This window comes from Oncorhynchus kisutch, linkage group LG22, assembly GCF_002021735.2.
Source record: "Oncorhynchus kisutch isolate 150728-3 linkage group LG22, Okis_V2, whole genome shotgun sequence".
Taxonomy (NCBI): Eukaryota; Metazoa; Chordata; class Actinopteri; order Salmoniformes; family Salmonidae; genus Oncorhynchus; species Oncorhynchus kisutch.
Window position 1 is genome coordinate 23,941,848 of NC_034195.2, and position 23,835 is coordinate 23,965,682.

At 41.2% G+C, this 23,835-nt stretch overlaps 1 protein-coding gene across 1 annotated transcript; it reads left to right on the plus strand.

The window, feature by feature from the left end:
* Positions 1 to 196: 196 nt before the first annotated feature.
* Positions 197 to 23,225, plus strand: LOC109867456 (NEDD4-binding protein 1-like). The gene is made up of 7 exons (XM_020456626.2): positions 197 to 742; positions 2,414 to 3,939; positions 17,216 to 17,346; positions 20,315 to 20,411; positions 20,586 to 20,693; positions 20,823 to 20,924; positions 21,032 to 23,225. Exons 1-7 carry the CDS (start codon positions 425 to 427, stop codon positions 21,411 to 21,413), a joined length of 2,664 nt encoding a protein of 887 aa, XP_020312215.1. The 5' UTR covers positions 197 to 424; the 3' UTR covers positions 21,414 to 23,225.
* Positions 23,226 to 23,835: the final 610 nt, after the last annotated feature.

Consider the following 23,835-nt stretch of genomic DNA (forward strand, 5'->3'; position numbering starts at 1 on the left):
GATAACGCCACCCTCGCTCCAACTAAAGAAAGAGTCAGAGCAAGGCTTGGCTTTACATATTCCAAAACCACTTCTCTTATTTCCCCTTTTGTTCGCCACTGCAGTCCATTCCTTTTCACTCTTAACAGTCTACTCCACTCGACCCGCCATCAGTTTCAAACAAAACATCCGCCTCCGCCATCTTCATTTCCGTACGTTCCGTAGTACACATTGTCTTCTTTTGATGACATCATCATTGGGACTTTCCGGATGCGTTGGGATTGTCGTGTAAAAAGTTGTTTTAAAATAGGATTACTCTAGGTAATATATCACCGCAGGGAAGAGGAATATAGATCACAGGAAACCAGGAATGAGGGTAAAGATCGACATGACACCGAATGGTTAAAATATTAAAACTCTCCGTTGTCAACAGGCACAGATATTCATGAACAGAATGTCAACAACGCGGCCCCTCCTTGATATGAAGCGAGTCACCGAGGTAACCTGTTCGGAACCACCTGAAAACAGGCTATCACCAGTAGCGAGCAAACAACAGCAAGAGGTCCTGACAGTGGACGAATTTGCGGTCCTTGAAAACAAGCAAGAAGAACTGAATTGCGCTAAACGCAAAGTAGAACAGGTTTTCCAGGTAGCTTTCACAATTATCGGCCTTTTGGACCATACTGGAGCCCACTGTAGTACAGCATCAAGGCAGATATGGCTTAAACTCAAGGGAAAGAGAGACGACGTGTCGAAGGCAAAGGTAAACATTGACTGTGATTAATGAAAGGCCCGTTCTTCAAGTGTTTATTTATTTTAGTCAGTTATGCAGTTCAATAGCAAAGACATTTCGTTGGTAGAGCAAAGGTCCATCCTTAAATGTTATGTGGTGGTAGTAAAATAAGAGGTACCTGATTGGAATAGGTATGATATGACCAATGTAAAAATGCTGATATGAAAAGTTGTTTGAGTTTCATAATATAAAGGCTTTGTGTAATCCTCTTTCTAGCTAACTGTACAGATTATATTAGTACATATTATAAAACTAGTCCATCTGGGTGCCAGGTTTACAACATCATTACATACATCATTACATAAGATCCCGACTGCATGATGGGTGTCAATGACACTTTTGTGTTCAAGTTCAGTACTGATTTCCCGTTTATTCTACAGCTCTAAAAACAGCAGTCATAACATATTTTACACTTCAGTATCTTGAGTTTCCCTTTGCCAACATTGTGCAATGGGCAGATGAAGTTCAATGTACAGGTCACCGGATTGGGTAATATTATATTACTATTGGTGCCAGTAAACTTGGAATCCCCTTCAACCCGATTGAGAACACAGAAAACGGAAGCCCCAACCTATTTATGCCTTGCCACGTCATTTTTCTCCCTGGTGTACATAGTCATCAGGAAACCATGTGCACTCTATGGAGAGGAGACACACGTATGTATTGTGACAGCCAGGGCATCTCAAACTTGAGGCTGATTCATCAAATATTTCAGGAAACTGTTGAGATTTCCTCGTTGGGTTTCAGTTGATTTCTTACAACTTCCCATCTTCCACTTTTCAATCTTACCAATTTACAGTCAATGTGATGATGACCGAGTTGTCATTGAAGATGATGAGTGACGTTTTCTTGGGCAGGCGGAGAGGGGGTATCCCTGAGCATCCTATTATCCGTTTCAAAAAGCTTTGAACATGGACCTTCTCATGTGAAATGTAATCAAATCAATTTAATTTATATAGCCCTTTGTACATCAGCTGATATTTCAAAGTGCTGTACAGAAATCCAGCCTAAAACCCCAAACAGCAAGCAATGCAGGTGTAGAAGCACGGTGGCTAGGAAAAACCTCCTAGAAAGGCCAAAACCTAGGAAGAAACCTAGAGAGGAACCAGGCTATGTGGGGTGGCCAGTCCTCTTCTGGCTGTGCCGGGTGGAGATTATAACAGAACATGGCCAAGATGTTCAAATGTTCATAAATGACCAGCATGGTCAAATAATAATAATCACAGGCAGAACAGTTGAAACTGGAGCAGCAGCATAGCCAGGTGGACTGGGGACAGCAAGGAGTCATCATGTCAGGTAGTCCTGAGGCATGGTCCTAGAGCTCAGGTCCTCCTCCGAGAGAGAGAAAGAGCGAATAAGAGAGAGCATACTTAAATTCACACAGGACACCGGATAGGACAGGAGAAGTACTACAGATAATACAAACTGACCCTAGCCCCCCGACACAAACTACTGCAGCATAAATACTGGAGGCTGAGACAGGAGGGGTCAGGAGACACTGACACTGATGTAGTCTAGATCCCCATCCATGGTACTTTATGAACTAGGTGTGTTGCCTACACCTGTGTAAGTTGATGTTGGACAAATAATTTTATGTTGTTGGCTACTTCTCTAACTGGTGTTGACTCTGTGTTGTTGCAGGAGTACCTGAAAGGTCTCTGTGACCCAGAGCTGCAGCAGGTGGAGCGCTACCCTGTGGACATCCACTGCATCTTTGCCGGTGCCCGGGGTTTGTTCCTGGATAGGCTGCTGCGGGACACTAGTGCTGAGGTTGTGGTGCTGGAGCCAGGGCGATTGCGCCTGCTGGGCTGCGTTGAGTCTGTCGTCATGGCACAGAGCCGTGTGCAGCAGTTTGTTGCTCTCTTCCAAGAGAAGCGGAGCCTGCCCGGAGACAGGGAGCAGACCGTCAAACGCACCTTCAAGACGTTTGTGGAGGAGCGAGACGATAAGTACGCCATGGAGCTGCTCTTGCTACCCAGTGCCCTGAAGGAGGAGCTGCTAGGTCTTGCCCAGAGCCCCACTCAGCCTGGTGGGGTTATAGACGTGGACCAGGATCGCTCCCAAAGCAGCACCCCTGTCACTGACCTCTCCAACCGCATCGTGGACACCAGCTTTGAGGAGAACTTGGCTGGGGCTCCAGCCGGGGCCGAAGCGGGGTTGCTGAATGGCATCCGACCCTCCCACAAGCGGCGGTCGTCAGAGAGCGAGCTGAGGGACACCAAGAGGCAGTTCTCCCTAGAGAGGAGGGGTGAGTCGATTGAGAAAGAGCGCCACACTGTAACCAGTGACAGCCGAGCTAAGACTCCCTCCAAGGCCAACATGGGGCTTATGGTGCTGGACTCCACTGATAGTGCGGATGACCGGGAAGCTGTGGCCCCTGAGACCAACCTGCGGTGCCTGGTGAACTTCTTCAGGACCATGGGCTACCAGCAGGAGGTGGTGGAGAGGGTGGTGAGGGAGACGGGCCAGACAGAGGACACCTTCCTGCTGCTGGAGCGCATTGTGGAGGAGAGCCAGAGAACAGAGGGGCAGCGAGGTGGGGCGTCCTCAACCCACAACCCTGAGTCTTCATCTTCCTCCTCCACTACTTTCTCCAGGGATAAGGACAGAGGGCCAGATAGAATACCAAAGAGAGCCCTGGATGTAAAGTCCAAGGAGAACATTAAGCCACTCAGCAGCAATGCTGTGGGACAGAGAGGACAGTGTAGCAGCATGCTGCAGACAGTGACACTAAAGAGGAGCAGCACTGGTCAGGGGGCTGCTTACAATATCATCACCATTGATGATGACGAGGACAGTTCCGACACTATGACTGGCGTTAAGGCCAGGACGGCAGAGCAGCTGGATCCTCCATCGGGGTCCAGGATGGACTACTTTTCCCGGGGAGGGGCTCAGACCATGGGGCCGGTACATGTGGAGAGTGTGACGGCACTGCGGAGCACACCACAGTGTCCGACCCAGCCAGCAGGTACAAGGCCAGGCTGCTCCTACCAGACCCTGTCAGCCAGGGTCCCTCCACCCCGCACAGAGCCCCCTCCACCACCCCTGACTGCCACGACCCGCTTCCATGAGTCCCTAAGAACCCCCTACACCCTGACCCTACAGAACGAGCCTGGACACCCTGACCTCCGCCACATCATCATCGACGGCAGCAACGTGGCCATGGCGTGAGTAATCCCCCCTCTTACTGTACCCACACACATTTTGTCATCATCAGATAAGACTTTGTCTGGACCACCTGTGTGTAGGCCTATGTGAGCTCTGGTGTGTGAGTGAAAGCAAGAGTGTAACCCTCAGTCAGGACTTTCTAATGGGTAACATTATAAATGCTCATAGCTTAGAGCTCTTCCAGTAACCCACTGTAAATGTATGTGTTTATATATATGAGTAGATAGGCCTAGCACATGGCTGCAGTGGGGGGCGTCTAAGTGGCTTTCCAGATGGGAAAATCTTTCTCTGACTATGAAATAAGTAATAGTAATGGGCAATTCCACAGTAACGGAATTGCGCTGAGACTGAAATGTTTCACTTAAAATATATGCAAAAACCATTGGTTTCAAAGTTGAACCAACCATACAACTCTCTGCACAATGACTACTTTGAACAATTTACACTGAACATTTTACAAAAACACATTTAATTAATGAGCTCTGCCCCTAAATAAGACCAAATTTGGTTGGTCCAGACCAAATCTGAACAAATCATGACATCTATGTTTCACAACTTTGGACATCAAAGTACAGCCCAGTAGAGTACCGTACAGAACAGTACAGTGGAATATATACAATAATGTAGATTACAGTACAATACAGTAATTATAGTGTACGCAACTCTAGTGTGCTTTACTGTGTACTGAACTATACTCTACTTTTCTTTACTGACTGATCTCTACAGTACTGTACTGAATAATACGCTGATATTATTTTACTGTGCTGTGCTGTACTGTACTTAATAATAAATGAGGCCATGTGCTATGACATTTTTATCATGGCTGTGACGTGGCCATATCCTAACTAGAGGTTGACCGATTATGATTTTTCAATACCGATTATTGGAGGACCAAAAAAAGCCGTTACCGATCAATCGGGCGATTACATTTTTTTTCTTTTTAAATCATGTATTTGTAATAGGGACAATTACAACAATACTGAATGAACACTTATTTTAACTTAATATAATACATCAATCAAAATCAATTTAGCCTCAAATAAATAATGAAACATGTTCAATTTGGTTTAAATAATGCAAAAACAAAGTGTTGGAGAAGTAAAAGTGAAATATGTGCCATGTAAAAAAGCTAACGTTTGAGTTCCTTGCTCAGAACATGAGAACATATGAAAGTTGATGGTTCCTATTAACATGAGACTTCAATATTCCCAGGTAAGAGGTTTTAGGTTGTAGTTAATATAGTATTTATAGGACTATTTCTCTCTATACCATTTGTATTTCATATACCTTTGACTATTGGATGTTCTTATAGGCACTTTAGTATTGCCAGTGTAACAGTATAGCTTCCGTCCCTCTCCTCGCCCCTACCTGGGCTCGAACCAGGAACACAACGACAACAGCCACACTCGAAGCAGCGTTACCCATCACTCCACAAAAGCCACGGCCTTTGCAGAGCAAGGGGAAAAACTACTCCAAGTCTCAGAGCGAGTGACGTTTGAAACACTATTAGCGCGTACCCCGCTAACTAGCTAGCCATTTCACATCGGTTACACCAGCCATTAGGCTAATAGGCTTGAAGTCATAAACAAACAAAAATCGCTGAAGTTGGAGACTTTTATCTCCCTCACCAATTTCAAACATCTGCTATCTGAGCAGCTAACCGATCGCTGCAGCTGTACATAGTCTATCGGTAAATAGCCCACCCAATTTTACCTACCTCATCCCCATACTGTTTTTATTTATTTACTTTTCTGCTCTTTTGCACACCAATATCTCTACCTGTACATGACCATCTGATCATTTATCACTCCAGTGTTAATCTGCAAAATTGGAATTATTCGCCTACCTCCTCATGCCTTTTGCACACAATGTATATAGGCTCTCTTTTTTTTCTACTGTGTTATTGACTTGTTAATTGTTTACTCCATTTGTAACTCTGTGTTGTCTGTTCACACTGCTATGCTTTATCTTGGCCAGGTCGCAGTTGCAAATGAGAACTTGTTCTCAACTAGCCTACCTGGTTAAATAAAGGTGAAATAAAATAAATGTAAAAAATTACGTAAAATTCTGGCAAATTAGTTCGCAATGAGCCAGGCTGCCCAAACTGTTGCATATACCCTGACTCTGCGTGCAATGAACGCAAGAGAAGTGACACAATTTCACCTGGTTAATACTGCCTGCTAACCTGGATTTATTTTAGCTAAATATGCAGGTTTAAAAATATATACTTCTGTGTATTGATTTTAAGAAAGGCATTAGTGTTTATGGTTAGGTACAGTCGTCCAACAATTGTGCTTTTTTTGCAAATGCGCTTTTGTTAAATCTTCCCCCAGCGTTGCATCGATTATATGCAAAGCAGGACACGCTAGATAAACTAGTAATATCATCAACCATGTGTAGTTATAACTAGTGATTTATGATTGATTGATAATTTTTTATAAGATAAGTTTAATGCAAGTTAGCAACTTACCTTGACTTCTACTGCATTCGCATAACAAGCAGGCTCCTCGTGGAGTGCAATGAGAGGCAGGAGTGCAATGAGAGGCAGGTGGTTATAGCGTTCGACTAGTTAACTGTTTTCTATTGACATTTCTTTGTATATATCCATAGGTCATGTGTATATTTAGTATATCATAGGCAGGATAGACTCTAACAATGGGAATTCCACACCATAATTAAGCAATAAGGCCTGAGGGGGTGTGGTATATGGTCAATATACCACAGCTAAGGGCTGTTCTTATGCACGATGCAATGCAGAGTGCCTGGAAACAGCAATTATCCTTGGTGTATTGGCCATATATCACAAACCCCAGAGAGGTGCCTTAATGATTACCAATATAATTAGAGCAGAAATCAAAGCCAGAAATCAAAGCCTTAGCTTATTCCTAATTTTTACAATGCAAGATGGTTGAAAAATGTATCTATGCTGAAATTTCTCTGAAATATAGACTCTTAGCTTTTATTTGACACCCAATTGGATATGCTCCTATGAACATCACATTGGTGCTCATGGGTCCTTTTACATGGAAATGGCCTAATACAAACTCTCTTTCTTCACTTTTGTCAGTTTTCCTGTTTCTTCCTTCTTGCCCTAAGCAATTTTATTCTGTCTACTGAAGTCATTACTGGAAGTATGAACAAGTATGGGGGTTTTATTTTAGAAAACTACAAGGGGGAACTTTTTTAAATATTTTTTTATATATATATTTTTTTGCATATTTCAAGGTGATTTTACTATCCACGTCAATGGTACTGGGGTTAGTTGCACATCCTGTTTGAACTCACTTTCTCTTTAAGAGGGAACTTCCCAGTGACTTTGTATTGTATTGTGTGTTTTGGGCTTTTGTGTGTATGTGTTTGTCATGCTTTCTGGAAGTTTGTTTGCAAGGCCTGTTATGGTTTCTACTTAAAACGGTCTCTGCCCATATTGTTCAGCACTCTCACTATTTTTACTTGGACTCCAAGTAATATAAACTAACCCTATGTCAATCTTATTTTTAGATAAACATTGCATTCGGAAAGTATTCAAACCCCTTGACTTTTTCCACATTTTGTTACTTTACAGTCTTTTCTAAAATTGATTAACTTGTTTTCCCCCCCTATCAATCTACACACAATACCCCAAAATGCAAAAGCAAAAGCAGATTTTTGCACAAAACTGAAATATCACATTAAAACCGGCATGGTGGCTTGTTAGACAAAAGGGGAAGTGGGGGTCAACTAAGAAGTCACTACAGAGTGATAATTATAACAATTGAAATGCTAATCCTTTGCACATGAATGCTCACTCATTCGGAAACAATTGCAATCAATATATATTTACGCTCAGTGTGTCTTCTTGATCGCTGGTGAAAAGTTTGTTTCTGTTGGAGAGTTTCGTCCTCTCTCTCTCTCTCTCTCTGTCTTGGTTAGAAGGGATAGTTCAGAGTGACATTCATTCATTTGTTATAGAATGGATGTTTTGGCGGTTGTTGTTCTTCGCGTTCAATGATACCAAATTCCTAGCTGCAGACTAGTAATTTATATCAAAGACTTGTTCTTATTCTTTCGGTATCGATGGTCTAAGAGTTTAACCACGTGGTATGGTTAAAAGATTCAGCAATTGTCTACAACCTTTCTCCCCTCCTAATGGAGAAAAACATGGTCTGGTGATAATTTCTCAAAGTTGGGTCTTATTCAGAATTGCAGAAAGGGGCTGTCCCAGGACGCCTGACCCTAACTGGGCTCAGGGGCGGTCCTCTGATTTAGTTAACTACAATTTCCTTTTTGAGTTTTCCTTCATTAAACAGTCCAAAATCACATTGTAAAATTGTGTAAACAGTATCATACTCACTCATTCATCTTATACCACAATTAGATGTAAACCTCATATCTGAGGCTATTATATAAACAGCGTCATGGTAATGTGGCCACACCGTCTCCCATGATCTTCCCCAAGTTGTAACAAACGGACCAGTTTGTAGCTGGATTCTTCACCGATCTTTTATACTTTCTCTGGAACATGAAATTTGTTCGTACCTCAAGTTCTGTGAGGTGGAAGAAATTCCTTTGTTCTCTATGAAAATGTACTCTCTCTATACTGTGTGTCCATGAGGAGATCCTCAAGAATTTACGACATCTCTCAAAAACCATCAAGTGCTATGATGAAACTGCCAAAGGAAAGGAAGACCCAGAGTTACCTCTGCTGTAGAGGATAAGTTCATTAAAGTTACCAGCCTCAGAAATCGCAGCCCAAATAAATGCTTCAGAGTTCAAGTAACAGACACATCTCAACATCAACTGTTCAGAGGAGACTGAGTGAATCAGGCCTTCATGGTCGAATGGACATTAGACCGGTGGAAATCTATCCTTTGGTCTGATGAGTCCAAATTTGAGATTTTTTGTTCCAACCACTGTGTCTTTGTGAGACGCAGAGTAGGTGAACAGATGATCTCCGCATGTGTGGTTCCCACCGTAAAGCATAGAGGAGATGTGATGGTGTGCTTTGTTGGTGACACTGTCTGTGATTTATTTATTATTCAAGGCACACTTAACCAGCATTCTGCAGCGATGCGCCATCCCATCTGGTTTGCGCTTAGTGGGGACTATCACTTGTTTTTCAACAGGACAATGACCCAACACACCTCCATGATTACATCATGTACCTTCGTTATATAGGTATGCATGTCAGCTGTGACATCGGTTTTGCACAACGGGCGTTAAACTAGACATTGGCCAATACCGATGTTGGCATTTTTAGCTAATATCGTCTGATTCCGATATGTTCACTAATTATATCGCGCATCCCTAGTAATTAGATTCATGTATTGTGAAGGATCAACAACTTGGGGTAGAATTTGATGTATAATTGTACAACTTTCAGAAAGTGACATTTTGGGTGCTCAAAGTTGACCATTTTGCATACCCCACCATACCATGAGACAGCCACATCTTCATCACTGGAAAATAAAACCAGTTGAGATTGATTTTATTTAAAAGCTGACAAACAGGGTTGTCATTTAAAAAAAATATAATCTGGAAAAAAAGGTTTTGCATAAAAATAGTATTTTTTACCATTTAATGTCAATGATCTAGTTTTTTTCATATTCACATATGTTGTAGCTTAGACTCTATTTTACATCATCTAAGGCAGGAATTGGCAACTGGCGACCCCCTTTTGTAGGCCCCGCGGCCAGCTATCTAAACTTGTAGTAAAGCATGGTCGAATTACCCACCGGGGAGGGGCCCATTGATCATCCGTTAACTGCAAACATTTGCCTCCACCCTCTGGCAATGTGTAGAATTGCATGAAATTAGTTTTAAAGTTGCCCATCCCTGATATAAGGTTTTGTGTTATGCCCGCCATCGGTTCAGACAGAGCATGCTCTTGAATACAGGGTGGATGTCATGCTTTGGTTGATAAATGTACTAAAATGGGAATACAATTTTCAACATTCAAATAGTACCACAAAGATGGTTGGACGTCCACTTATTCTGAAATAGTTTCTGTTGTTAGTAACATATACAACTAGCTTTCCTGAAAATATTTTGTTAAAATATAATTTGATCTCTGAGAAATTAAGCTAATTGATTGCACCTAAATTGGCCATTTCTTTATTTATAGGATTCACAAAATATTCAATAAATATAGTACCCAACATCCGATTTGGGCCAACTTGTTCCGACCAATGAGTAAGACATGAGGAATCCCGGGGGGAAAACAACAGCCATTCACAAACCCCACTATGTCATGTATTCCCTGTGAATCTGTTGATGGGTTTCTTCCCCTGTTAAAAAAAATAGACAGCAGATTTAACTACAGAAAAAAATTCTGAACAAACTGAAATGGTGGGTGTCATGGCTTTCTGAAATGTCATGGAATGATTAAGTTGACTTGAATAGGAATATCTGTTTTATATCATACTGTCAGTCCTCCATAGGAAACATATTGATAGGTTGTAGCTAGAAATATACATAATTGAATAGACATTACCATTTAAGTGGACATTCGATCGTGGGTGGGTTTGTGTTAGTAATTATACTGAACATTAAATATAAATGCAACATATAAAGTGTTGTTCCCATGTTTCATGAGCTGAAATAGAAGATCCCAGAAAGGTTCCATGCACACAAAAAGCATATTTCTCTGAAATATGGTGCAAAAATTTGTTTACATGCCTGTTGGTGAGAATTTCTCCATTGCCAAGATAATCCATCCACCTGACAGGTGTGGCATATAAAGAAGCCGATTAAACAGCATGATAATTACACAGGTGCACCTTGTGCTGGGGACAATAAATGGCCACTCTAAAATGTGCACTTTTGTCACACAACACAATGCCACAGATGTCTCAAGTTTTGAGGGAGCATGCAATTGGCATGCTGACTACAGGAATGAACAACAGAGCTGTTGTCAGAGATTTGAATGTTAACTTCTCTACCATAAGCTGCCTCCAATGTTGTTTTAGAGAATGTGGCAGTACGTCCAACCGGCCTCTCAACCGCAGATCACATGAAACCGCGCCAACCCAGGACCTCCACATCCGGTTTCTTCACCTGTGGGGTCATCTGAGACCAGCCACCTGGACAGTCCTCAACTGGCGGCTGCCAGTTGAGGACTTGTGAGTCGTCTGTTTCTCAAACTAGACACTAATGTACTTGTCCTCTTGCTCAGTTGTGCACCGGGGCCTCACACTCCTCTTTCTATTCTGGTTAGAGCCAATTTGTACTGTCCTGTGAAGGGAGTGGTACACAGCGTTGTACGGGATCTTCAATTTCTTGGAAATTTCTCACATGGAATAGCCTTCATTTCTCAGAACAAGAATAGGCTGACGAGTTTCAGAAGAAAGTTTTTTTTTTATGGCCATTTTGAGCCTGTAATCGGCACCCACAAATGCTGATGCTCCAGATACTCAACTAGTCTGAAGAAGGCCAGTTTTATTGCTTCTTTAATCAGCATAAACGTTTATCTGTGCTAAAATAATTGCAATGATCAATTAGCCTTTTACAATGATACACTTGGATTAGCTAACATAACATGCCAAATTCTGTTTGAATATAGAAATGCTACAAAAGCAATGTGTTGAAACTTGTTACAAATGATGGAATCACGCATGATTCACCAAATGATATTTTGAAAGAGGAAGTAAAGTACATTAAGAATGTTTTCGTTTCAGTCTCTTCCATCTCCACTAACTGAAACTAATTGTATGGATTTTTTCCTAATAATAATGTAAAATTAACATCTGTACAGAAAGACTCATGTGAAGGCCAAATTACAGAGGAGGAACTTCTTGACGCAATTAAAGCCTTTAAGGCTGGGAAAACTCCAGGGCTGGATGGTATACCTGTAGAAGTATTAAGGCTGGGAAAACTCCAGGGCTGGATGGCATACCAGTGGAAGTATACAAAACATTTTTTGATATACTCAGAGGACCATTATTAGCATGTTTTAACCAGTCCTATATAAATGGTAGATTATCAGACACGCAACAAGAAGATCTGATATCATTATTACTGGAACAGGACCCAAGTTGTATATATAAAGATCCAGTTCATTTAAAAAATTTGAGACCTCTTACACTTCAGTGTTGTGATGCAAAAATCCTAGCAAAATGCTCTGTGCATTGAATTTAAAAAGTATTGTCAGATATTATTCATCCTAATCAGACAGGTTTTTTACATGGACGATACATTGGAGATAATATAAGACAAGTACTGGAAACAATAGAATACTATGAAATATTGGAGACACCAGGCCTGGTTTTCATAGCTGATTTTGAAAAGGCTTTTGATAAAGTATGACTGGAGTTTATATATAAATGCCTAGAATATATTTCAATTTTGGGAAATCTCTTATAAAATGTATTAAAGTTATGTCTAGTAACCCTAGGTGTAAAATAATAAATAATGGCTACATCTCAGAAAGTTTTAAACTATCTAGAGTAAAACAAGGTTGTCCACTATCGGCATATTATTGCCTTCGAAATGTTAGCTGTTAAATTAGATCAAACAATAATATTAAGGGGTTAGAAATCCGTGGCTTAAAAACGAAGGTGCTATTGTATGCTGAATATTAATGTTTTCTTTTAAAACCACAATTAGAATCTCTCCATGGACTCAGAGGATCTAGATACTTTTTCCTCTCTGCATGAAAAAATGCTAATTTTACATTACCGTGTAGTTTACCAATTAAATCGTCTGACGGAGATGTGGACATACTCGTTATACAAATCCCAAAAGAAAGAAATGATCTCACTCCAATAAATTTTTATGGAAAGTTAGCAAAAATAGATAAGATCTTGCTACCATGGAAAGGAAAATACCTGTCTTTGTGGAAAAATCACCCTGATTAACTCTTCAGTTGACCTATTTGCTTATGGTTTTGCCTACACCTAGTGACCTGCTTTTTAAATTATATGAACAAAAAATATTCAATTTTATTTGGAATGACAAGCCGATATATATTGGATATAACAAATATGAATTTGGAGGGCAGAAATGATTAAGTTGTACTAAGGTTATATTTAAATCCAAACTGGTTCTCTAGTATATTGGTAGGAATGTCTCATCCTATGTTCAAGAATGACCTTTTTCCCTTTTATTCAGGTTACACCTGCTCACTTTTGGTTGTTTGGAAAGGAAATAATCTCCACAATATTTTTTTTTTTTTTAAACAAGCCCTAGGAAGTTGGTTGCAATTTCAGTTTAATCCACCTGAAACGCCAGAACAAATAATACAACAAATATTGTGGTTAAACTCAAATATACGAATTCATAATTTATTTATGTAATGTATTTTTCGAATAAATGTTTAAAAAATGTATTTTTTTGTGAATGATATCATAAATAAGACTGGTGGAGTTATGTCACACATGCAGCTAACAGAGAAATATGGAAATGTCTGCTCTACCCAAAATTACAACCAACTAATTGCAGCATTACCACAAAAATGAGAGGCAAGTAGAAGGGGGAAAAAGTAAGAACTTGTATGTCAGCCCTGTATTAAAGAACATAAATGATTAAAGAAAAGTGTAATAAATAAATAAAATATACCAATTTCATTTAAGGACCAAAAAACTGACAGCTGTGCCATATAAATTGGGAAGAGATTTTCCATGTACCCATTCCATGGCACATGGTTAATGAATTGATACGCAAAACAACGCTGGATTCAAAACTTCAAATTTTTCAATTTAAATTACTATACAAAATTCTTGCAACCAATAGAATGTTATATATATGGGGGGATACAATCTTCCCAGCTCTGCAGATTTTGCTGTGAGGAGGCAGAGTCATTAGATTATTTATTTTGGTATTGTCCATATGTAGCTCGTTTTTGGTCACAGGTCCAGGAATGGCTGAAGAATTGCAACATTTGCATCAGTTGAAAAATATATGGCAAATAGAAATCCAAAATGGATGGTGTTGAGAGTTAGATGGGAGGGGTTGAATGGAGCTGAAGGGTGGGACTAATAAGATAACCAATGTAAAACATACGGGGTCTGTAAAATGTGTATAGGTTCAGAAATTTTCTGAAATAGCACAGTTACAAATAGAAATCAAACTGGATGGACATCAGAAATAGAGGAAGGACTAAAAACAAACAAAATATAATTATTGTAAAATAGATTGTGACTGTAAAATGTGTATAAGATGTATATACTGAAGGTAGAAGCCTAAGTCTTATTGTTTATTAGTTTACTCCAATTGGTGGAAGGGTGGTAGGGTTTGCGGGGAATAATGAAGGTATATTAAAAAAAAAAAAAGATCTATGTCTATATATGTATATGTATGTATATACAGTGGGGAGAACAAGTATTTGATAACCTGCAAAATCGGCAGTGTTTCCTACTTACAAAGCATGTAGAGGTCTGTAATTTTTATCATAGGTACACTTCAACTGTGAGAGACGGAATCTAAAACAAAAATCCAGAAAATCACATTGTATGATTTTTAAGTAATTAATTTGCATTTTATTGCATGAGATAAGTATTTGATACATCAGAAAAGCAGAACTTAATATTTGGTACAGAAACCTTTGTTTGCAATTACAGGCACACACTGCAGCAGGGATTTTGGCCCACTCCTCCATGCAGACCTTCTCCAGATCCTTCAGGTTTCGGGGCTGTCGCTGGGCAATACGGACTTTCAGCTCCCTCCAAAGATGTTCTATTGGGTTCAGGTCTGGAAACTGGCTAGGACACCCCAGGATCTTGAGATGCTTCTTATGGAGCCACTCCTTAGTTGCCCTGGCTGTGTGTTTCGGGTTGTTGTCATGCTGGAAGACCCAGCCACGACCCATCTTCAATGCTCTTACTGAGGGAAGGAGGTTGTTGGCCAAGATCTCACGATACATGGCCCCATCCATCATCCCCTCAATACGGTGCAGTCGTCCTGTCCCCTTTGCAGAAAAGTATCCCCAAATAATTATGTTTCCACCTCCATGCTTCACGGTTGGGATGGTGTTCTTGGGGTTGCACTCATCCTTCTTCTTCCTCCAAACACAGCGAGTGGAGTTTAGATCAAAAAGGTCTCATCAGACCACATGACCTTCTCCCATTCCTCCTCTGGATCATCCAGATGGTCATTGGCAAACTTCAGATGGGCCTGGACATGCGCTGGCTTGAGCAGGGGGACCTTGCATGCGCTGCAGGATTTTAATCCATGACGGCGTAGTGTGTTACTAATGGTTTTATTTGAGACTGTGGTCCCAGCTGTCTTCAGGTCATTGGCCAGGTCCTGCCGTGTAGTTCTGGGCTGATCCCTCACCTTCCTCATGATCATTGATGCCCCACGAGGTGAGATCTTGCATGGAGCCCCAGACCGAGGGTGATTGACCGTCATCTTGAACTTCTTCCGTTTTCTAATAATTGCGCCAACAGTTGTTGCCTTCTCACCAGGCTGCTTGCCTATTGTCCTGTAGCCCATCCCAGCCTTGTGCAGGTCTACAATTTTATCCCTGTCTTTTTTTACCTGTCTTTTATACAGGTAACAAGTTCAAACAGGTGCAGTTAATACAGGTAATGAGTGGAGAACAGGAGGGCTTCTTAAAGAAAAACTAACAGGTCTGTGAGAGCTGGTGATCAAATACTTATGTCATGCAATAAAATGCAAATTACTTACTTAAAAAATCATACAATGTGATTTTCAGGATTTTTTTTAGATTCCGTCTCTCACAGTTGAAGTGTACCTATGATAAAAATTACATACTGGAAAACCTGCAAAATCGGCAGTGTATCAAATACTTGTTCTCCCCACTGTATATGTATGCGTATGTATATGGATATATATATTTACAAAAAATATATATATGGGGAATTGGAAATGATACAAACAATGACATTGATGGAAGCAACAATCTTTCCGCAATATTAAGCTGATCCACACCTTTAAAAAAAAGGAGGGAAAAAAACAACACAACGTGCCATTGGAACACAGGAGTGATGGTTGCTGATAATGGGCCTCTGTACGCCTATGTAGATATTCCTTTAAAAATCAGCCATTTCCAGCTACAATAGTCATTTACAACGTTAACCGTGTCTACACTGTATTTCTGATCAATTTGATGTTATTTTAATGGACATAACATGTGCTTTAATTTCAAAAACAAGGACATTTCTAAGTGACCCCAAATCTTTAAACTGTAGTGTACGCAAAAAATAAGAAAATCTGAGTTTACGCATTTTTAGATCATTGATGTTAATGGTTTAAAAATGACAATTGATGTGTTTTCTTCTCAAGAAATAAGTCATTTGACAACACTGTTTGTACGCTTTTAAATTATACACTCAACCGTTTATCTTTCCTAGTGATGAAGACATGCATGTCTCATGGTATGGTGGGGTATGATAAATGGGTCAACTTTGAGCAGCTTTATCTCCTGAATGTTTTGGCATTCAGGTCCAAAATGTCACTTTCTGACCAATTGTTCCATGGGCAAACGTGTATTGAAAGTTTGTTTAAATTAAAAGGGATGCTGTCAAAAAGTGATTCAAATGGATTTACCTCATACACTACATGCTTGTCTCAAATCTCATTCCAAAATCATGGGCATTAATACGGTGTTGATCCCCCCTTTCCTACTATAACAGCCTCCACTCTTCTGGGAAGGCTTTCCACCAGATGCTAGAACATTGCTGCAGGGACTTGCTTCCATTCAGCCACTAGAGCATTAGTGAGGTCGGCACTGATGTTGGAGTGAATAGGCCTGGCTCGCAGTCGGCGTTCCAATTCCAATCCCAAAGGTGTTTGATGGGATGACGTCAGGGCTCTGTGCAGGCCAGTCAAGTTCTTCCACACCGATCTCGACAAACCATATCTGTATAGACCTTGCTTTGTACACAGGGAAATTGTCTTGGCTTCCCCAAACTGTTGCCACAAAGTTGGAAGCACAGAATCGTTTAGAATGTCATTGTACGCTGTAGTGTTAAGATTGATCTTCATTGGAACTAAGGGGCCTAGCCTGACCCATGAACAGCCCCGGACCATTATTCCTCCTCCAGCAGGTAGAGTTCTCCTGGCATCCACCAAACCCAGATTTGTCCGTTGGACTGCCAGATGGTGAAGCGTGATTCATCACTCCAGAGAACTCGTTTCTGCTCCAGAGTACAATGGCAGCGAGCTTTACACCACTCCAGCCGACGTTTGGCATTTGTGACAATATCGTTTGAAGGCAGTCATCAATTTGGCAATCTGAAATACAATAATCACTTGATGTATTAGTTATAAGGCCGTCCTAAACCTAATCACTGCTAAATAACCCTTCCTCCCTGTCTTCCTCCTGCTCCTCTTTAGGCACGGTCTCCACCGTTTCTTCTCCTGCCGGGGGATAGCCATTGCTGTTGAGGCCTTTTGGAGTCGGGGCCACCGGGAGATCACAGTCTTTGTGCCTCAGTGGAGGCAGAAGAGAGACCGCTATACCACAGGTCAGAACAGACACGCCACAGCACAGGCCACCTCAACCTGTGCTAAATCTCATCCTTCTGGTTTTGGGTGGTAAAAAATGTACATGAAATGTACCAGTAGGAAAGCCATCCAAGGCTTTGGTCAGTTGAAAGACGATTGGAAAATAGTTGGGAGGATTCATGTTTGAATAGTTATAATGTACTCCATGTGTGCTCTGTTAAGGATATGTTTAAATGCAGTGGTGATTTTAGCATGTAAATCTTGGTGGGGTAAACTCCCAAAAATGTTTTTAATGCATGTCAGCAAAGATAGAACACTAAACAATACATTAATTTCACCATAACGGTGACAAACGGTGCCCACAAACTGTTAGGTCCTATATAGAGCTGTCGCAACAGCAGTGCTTTCTTTTCAGCACCATGGAGTGAATCTTTACCACTGCTACACCTGGCTTTCAGCGGAGCCTTGTCTGACAGCGAAAGTTAATTCAGCCTCATTTACAGCCTTTTTTTTAAACAGCTGATATGGCTGACTTGCTTGAAAAAATGTGGCTTCTACTGACAATTGAAATGTACAAACTATGGCATAAGGGGACGACGAGCAGATAAGAAGCAATCTGTCATTTTGATTTAAGACATTAATGAGCGAGGTAGGACAGACGTATGGTACCAGTCAAAAGTTTGGAGACACCTACTCATTCAAGGGTTTTTGTTTTTAATATTTTCTACATAAACTATGAAATAACACATGAATCATGTAGTAACCAAAAAAGTGTTAAACAAATCAAAATATATTTTAGATTCTTCAAAGTAGCCTTGATGACAGCTTTGCACACTCTTGGCATTCTCTCAACCATCTTCACCTGGAATGTTTTTCCAACGGTCTTGAAGAAATTCCCACATATGCTGAGCACTTGTTGGCTGCTTTTCCTTCACTCTGTGGTCCAACTCATCCCAAACCATCTCAATTGGGTTGAGGTCGGTTGTGTGGAGGCCAGGTCATCTGATGCAGCACTCCATCACTATCCTTCTTGGTCAAATAGCCCTTACACAGCCTGGAGGTGTATTGGGTCATTGTCCTGTTAAAAAATAAATGATAGTCCCACTAAGTGCAAACCAGATGGGATGGTGTATCTCTGCAGAATAATGTGATAGCCTTGCTGGTTAAGTGTGCCTTGTATTCCAAATAAATCACAGACGGTGTCACCAGCAAAGCACCATCACACCTCCTACTCCATGCTTCACAGTGGGAACCACACATGCGGAGATCATCCGTTCACCTATTCTGTGTCTCACAAAGACACGGCGGTTGGAACCAAAAATCTTACATTTAAAACAGACCAAAGGACAGATTTCCACTGGTCTAATGTCCATCGCTGTAGATATTCCATTAAAAAAATTGCCGTTGCCAGCTACAATAGTCATTTACAACATTAACAATGTCTACACTGTATTTCTGATCAATTTGTGTTATTTTTACATCTCTAGGGTATGTGGGACGCTAGCCCACCTGGCCAACATCCAGTGAGATTGCAGAGCGCCAAATTCAAATACAGAAATACTCATTGTAAAAATTCAGAATAGATACAACTATTTTACATAGGTTTAAAGATTAACTTCTTGTGAATCCAACCACGGTGTCAGATTTTAAAATGCTTTACGGCAAAAGCATACCTTACAATTATTTGAGAACATAGCCCAGCAGACAAATCATTACAAACCGTAACCAGCCAAGTAGAAGAGTTGCACAAGTCAGAAATAGAGATAAAATTAATCACTTACCTTTGATGATCTTCATATGTTTGCACTCAGACATTAATTTATTCAATAAATGTTCCTTTTGTTCGATAAAGTCTCTTTATATCCGAAAACTTCCGTTTTGTTTGCGCTTTTTCTTCAGTAATCCACAGGCTCAAACGCAGTCCCAACAGGCAGACAAAAAAATCCAAATTGTATCCGTAAAGTTAATAGAAACATGTCAAACGATGTTTATATTCAATCCTCGGGTTGTTTTTAGCCTAAATAATCAATAATATTTAAACCGGAAATTAACGTCAGCAGCATACCACCCTGCATACCACTGCTGGCTTGCTTCTGAAGCTAAGCAGGGTTGGTCCTGGTCAGTCCCTGGTTGGGAGACCAGATGCTGCTGGAAGTGGTGTTGGAGGGCCAGTAGGAGGCACTCTTTCCTCTGGTCTAAAAAATATCCCAATTCCCCAGGCCAGTGATTGGGGACACTGCCCTGTGTAGGGTGCCGTCTTTCGGATGGGACGTTAAACGGGTGTCCTGACTCTCTGCGGTCATTAAAGTTCCCATGGCACTTATCGTAAGAGTAGGGGTGTTAACCCCGGTGTCCTGGCTAAATTCCCAATCTGGCCATCAAACCATCACGGTCACCTAACAGTCCCCAGTTTACAATTGGCTCATTCATCCCCCTCCTCTCCCCTGTAACTATTCCCCAGGTCGTTGCTGCAATGAGAATGTGTTCAGTCAACTTACCTGGTAAAATAACGGATAAATAAAAACGTTGTCAATATAAAAGGTAAACAAGAAATGCACTCTCTCGGTCGTGCGCATGAAAAAGCTCTGTGACACGGCAGGGTCTACTCATTCAGACTGCTCTTACTCCCTCATTTTTCAGAATACAAGCCTGAAACCATTTCTAAAGACTGTTGACATCTAGTGGAAGGCATAGGAACTGCCTAAGTCAATGGATACTGTAATGGCATTGAATAGAAAACTACAAACAAACAAAAAATCCATCTGCTGGGCCTGAGTAGAAGGCAGTTTAATTTGGACATGCATTTCATCCAAAATTCCCCTAGAGAGGTTAATGGACAAAACATGTTTTTCTTTAAAAAACATGGGCATTTCTAAGTGACCCCAAACTTTTGAACGGTAGTGTATATATTTTTTTTGTGCCCCACCTGCCCTGAATGACGGGTCATCACGGTGTAAATGTGTGTATTTCCTCCACGTGTCTCAACAGAACAACATTACCTGAATCAACTGGAAGACCTGCGTCTGCTCTCCTTCACTCCTTCCAGAGAGGTCTGTGGAAAGTGGATTTCCTCACATGATGACAGGTACTGCTAAGTCACGCATCTCACCTCGTCATACAGCCTGCCCACCCTCTGTATATTCAACCCGGTGTCCTCACCGCTCTGCCACTCGGGAGCCTTGCCCACATTCTCTACTGCCACCTCATCCATACTGACTCACTGTCAGGTGACTCAGTCCTTTCACTCTCTCCCCTGCAGGTTTCTGCTCCATCTGGCAGAGAAGACAGGAGGGGTTATCGTCACCAATGACAACCTGCGGGACTTTGTAAATACATCACAGGCATGGTTGAAGATCATCCAAGAGAGGTGAAGGCCTTTTAACCAATCATCAGACATGCACTAATTTCTCCACAGACATTTATATATATATATCATCCATGGACACATTATGTTAAGAAGCCTTCTCCACTAACACTGATTGTCCCCTTTTTCAAGGCTTTTGCAGTTTACCTTTGTGGAGGACCACTTTATGATCCCAGATGACCCCCTGGGGAAACATGGCCCCCACCTGGATGTTTTCTTACGGAAGGACAACAGGTGTGTGTGAAAGAAAGGAGTATTGATCATACACTATGTCCTGACTGTAATATGTGCGTACATGCATGCACATGTGTGAATATTGACCAAACATGTGTCTCTCACAGACGGAGCCCAGTTGCACCTCTTCTGAGGCCGGACCCCCAAGCCACCCCGCAGCATGTCCACGCTATGCAGTCTGCTCCCTGCCCCTCAGCTACCCCCCATCCCTCAGCTACCCCCTTGATGAGGCCACCCTCCCAATGGCCGCACTCTGGGCCCCCTGGGTGGCACCGCCCTTGCCCTACACCATCACCCCTTCTCCAGCGGTCACACCCCCCTCCCCCAACACCGTCCCCCCCTCCACAGCGGTCACCCTCGGAAACCATAGAGCTCAAAAGTAAGCTGTACGATATCTTCCCCGGCCAGAATCAGCGCATTGACCGTATCCTGTGTGACAACCCCTACATGAGGGACCTGAACGCACTGTCAGGCCTTCTGCTGGGATGAAACCAAGCTCACATACAGTACTCAGCCACTCACACACAGATACACTTAAAAGTCTGTCTGTCGAATGATGGCGCCAAGAGAAGGCCTATGTACAGAAAACTGAGATGTTTTTTATTAAAGACGATGATCAACTGCACTGCTATTGGGGATGGCTATTTGTTTGGAAGGCATCAGTCTCCATTTTCTCCACATTTTGTTTAAGTTCAACAGTGTCCATGGAACATATCCACTAGCACAAATGCACTTCTATGACATTTCTAAATAGTTTGCTTTCTAGTGAAACCATGGAATGTGGGGAGAAACTGTCCAGCTGGCATATGATGTGCACATATTTGTTCTGAGTACTTAGGTCTTTAAAGTGTGAAACCAAAATTGTGTCGAAATTGCTGTTATAACTGCTGATGAAAAAGTTATTTTGTTCATGATGTAATATAATTACAGTTTATATTTGATTGAGCAAATATGAAAATTGTGACATGTGTAGATATTGTTTTATGTGAACATCTACGAAAAATACAGCAGCCCATAAAGACCTTCTTTTTTTTTTTTACTTCAATCTGCCTAATTGCTCCAGTGAATCACAAAACCGTGCTTTAGTACCAGGTTGGCAGGGTCTGGAGGACCCAGTGCCCTGTCCTAGCACACTCCTGTGCTGAGGTTAATGATATCTTATATTAATATTTGATCTAAAATGAGTAAATTACATTTCTTACCTACTACACGTCAGTCTGGCTGCCTCTCATCTTCCAGTACTGAATGTCCACTACACTCACTGAGGACATAACCATTGTATCTTCGGGAGAGTCCCAGACTGACTCGGATGCCAGAAGAGACAATTTACCCATGTTACTCAATGATCTGGCACACCTTGGCCATTCTCTTTTGCAAGTCACTACCTTGTAATGGTAACACATAGCAAACCTGGAGTTCGTGGTTGGTCAATAGGATAAGACCCCAGTCACCAGCTATGGCCACCAGAGGTCACTGTACACTAAGCTGTCAGGGGCTAGTTGCTACTGAATCACTTCCTCATTACCACAAACAGAAGAGTGTCTATTATGAATAAATTAATTTTCTTCAGTTGTATATAACTTCGGTTTTGTATAACAGTAGTGATGGGGGGGGGAATCGATACAGTTACAGATTGGGATATTATATTTCACGATATATCGTATCGATATTTGACAATATCGCAATATTATTTTTGCACTAGTTGGCTATAACTGCACCAAAACTCCAGTGTTTTTCCTTAGCTTATTTTCCATCTTTTTAAATAGGGAGACAATTTGTTTTCAGCACTTTTATATTACTGATCAAAACTTGTTTTCTCATGCTCTCTCATCTCTCTGCAGCAGCCATATAGTGAGCAATGTTTGAACCATGGAATCGCAATAAAATCACAGTATTGAATTGCAATACACATAGAATTGCAAGACATATTGTATCAGCATCATATCGTGAGGACCCTGGCAATTCCCACCCCTGTATAATAGTAATATTCAACTATTTTTGGATATGTTTGTCAGTGTATTCTACCAGTGAGGTAAAACTTTGGTCTATGTCTCCAAGTCCCCATTTGTTTACTCTCAACAAAATGCAATGGATGTCAGTCACTGATGTTTGGTTTAAAAAGATTTTTTTTTTTAAACATTTTCAGATTTCTATGAGAAGGGAAATGCTGTGGTATCACCAGTACAGACATTTTGTGGGTATCTCACAGTTACTTGAAAGACAGGGTGTGTATATGATCTCCACAGGCTGGTAAAGTTAAAAAGGCTATGTTTTTGTCATAAACAATCATTAATTTTCTTATTCTGTATGTTGCCTTTGTTCTTACCATACATTTATGAGCTGTTTTGTTGGGGTGTGTAGACATGGACTGAAAACTAAAAATAGCCATATACATTATAAGAGAAAGAGTGAATGCAGAAGGGTAAAGCTGTGAGGCATTTGCTCAAATAAATTTATTCAGGCTGAGTAACTTACCAAATGTCTGAAGGGAGAGACAACTGGCCAGCCTGGTCTCATAGACTAGACATGAGGGTTGAAGGGCGGGAACCCGGTTACCGAGATTTACAGCCAAAAACCACTCCCTTTTCCCGAGATAAATAACTGTAAGAAACCGGTCAATTATAATAAGTTATTTATATAAACAGCATGGCGTGAAATGGAACTGTTAAATGATATGCGATATCTAAATCTGGCTTCTCTACTGCTTCTGCATGATGAATCAGACAGCCCATCTCAGTATGGAGCGCAGTTCACAATGCATGTAGACAGACCTATCATCTCATGGTAAAAATGTTTTATTGCGACAGGTAGTTCTGCATTTGCTGCAGCATAGTTTATGCTACAGTAATATAAAGACCAAATGCGCGTCAAATGTACCCATATCCATCGGATTTTACGGGGGTCACCTTGT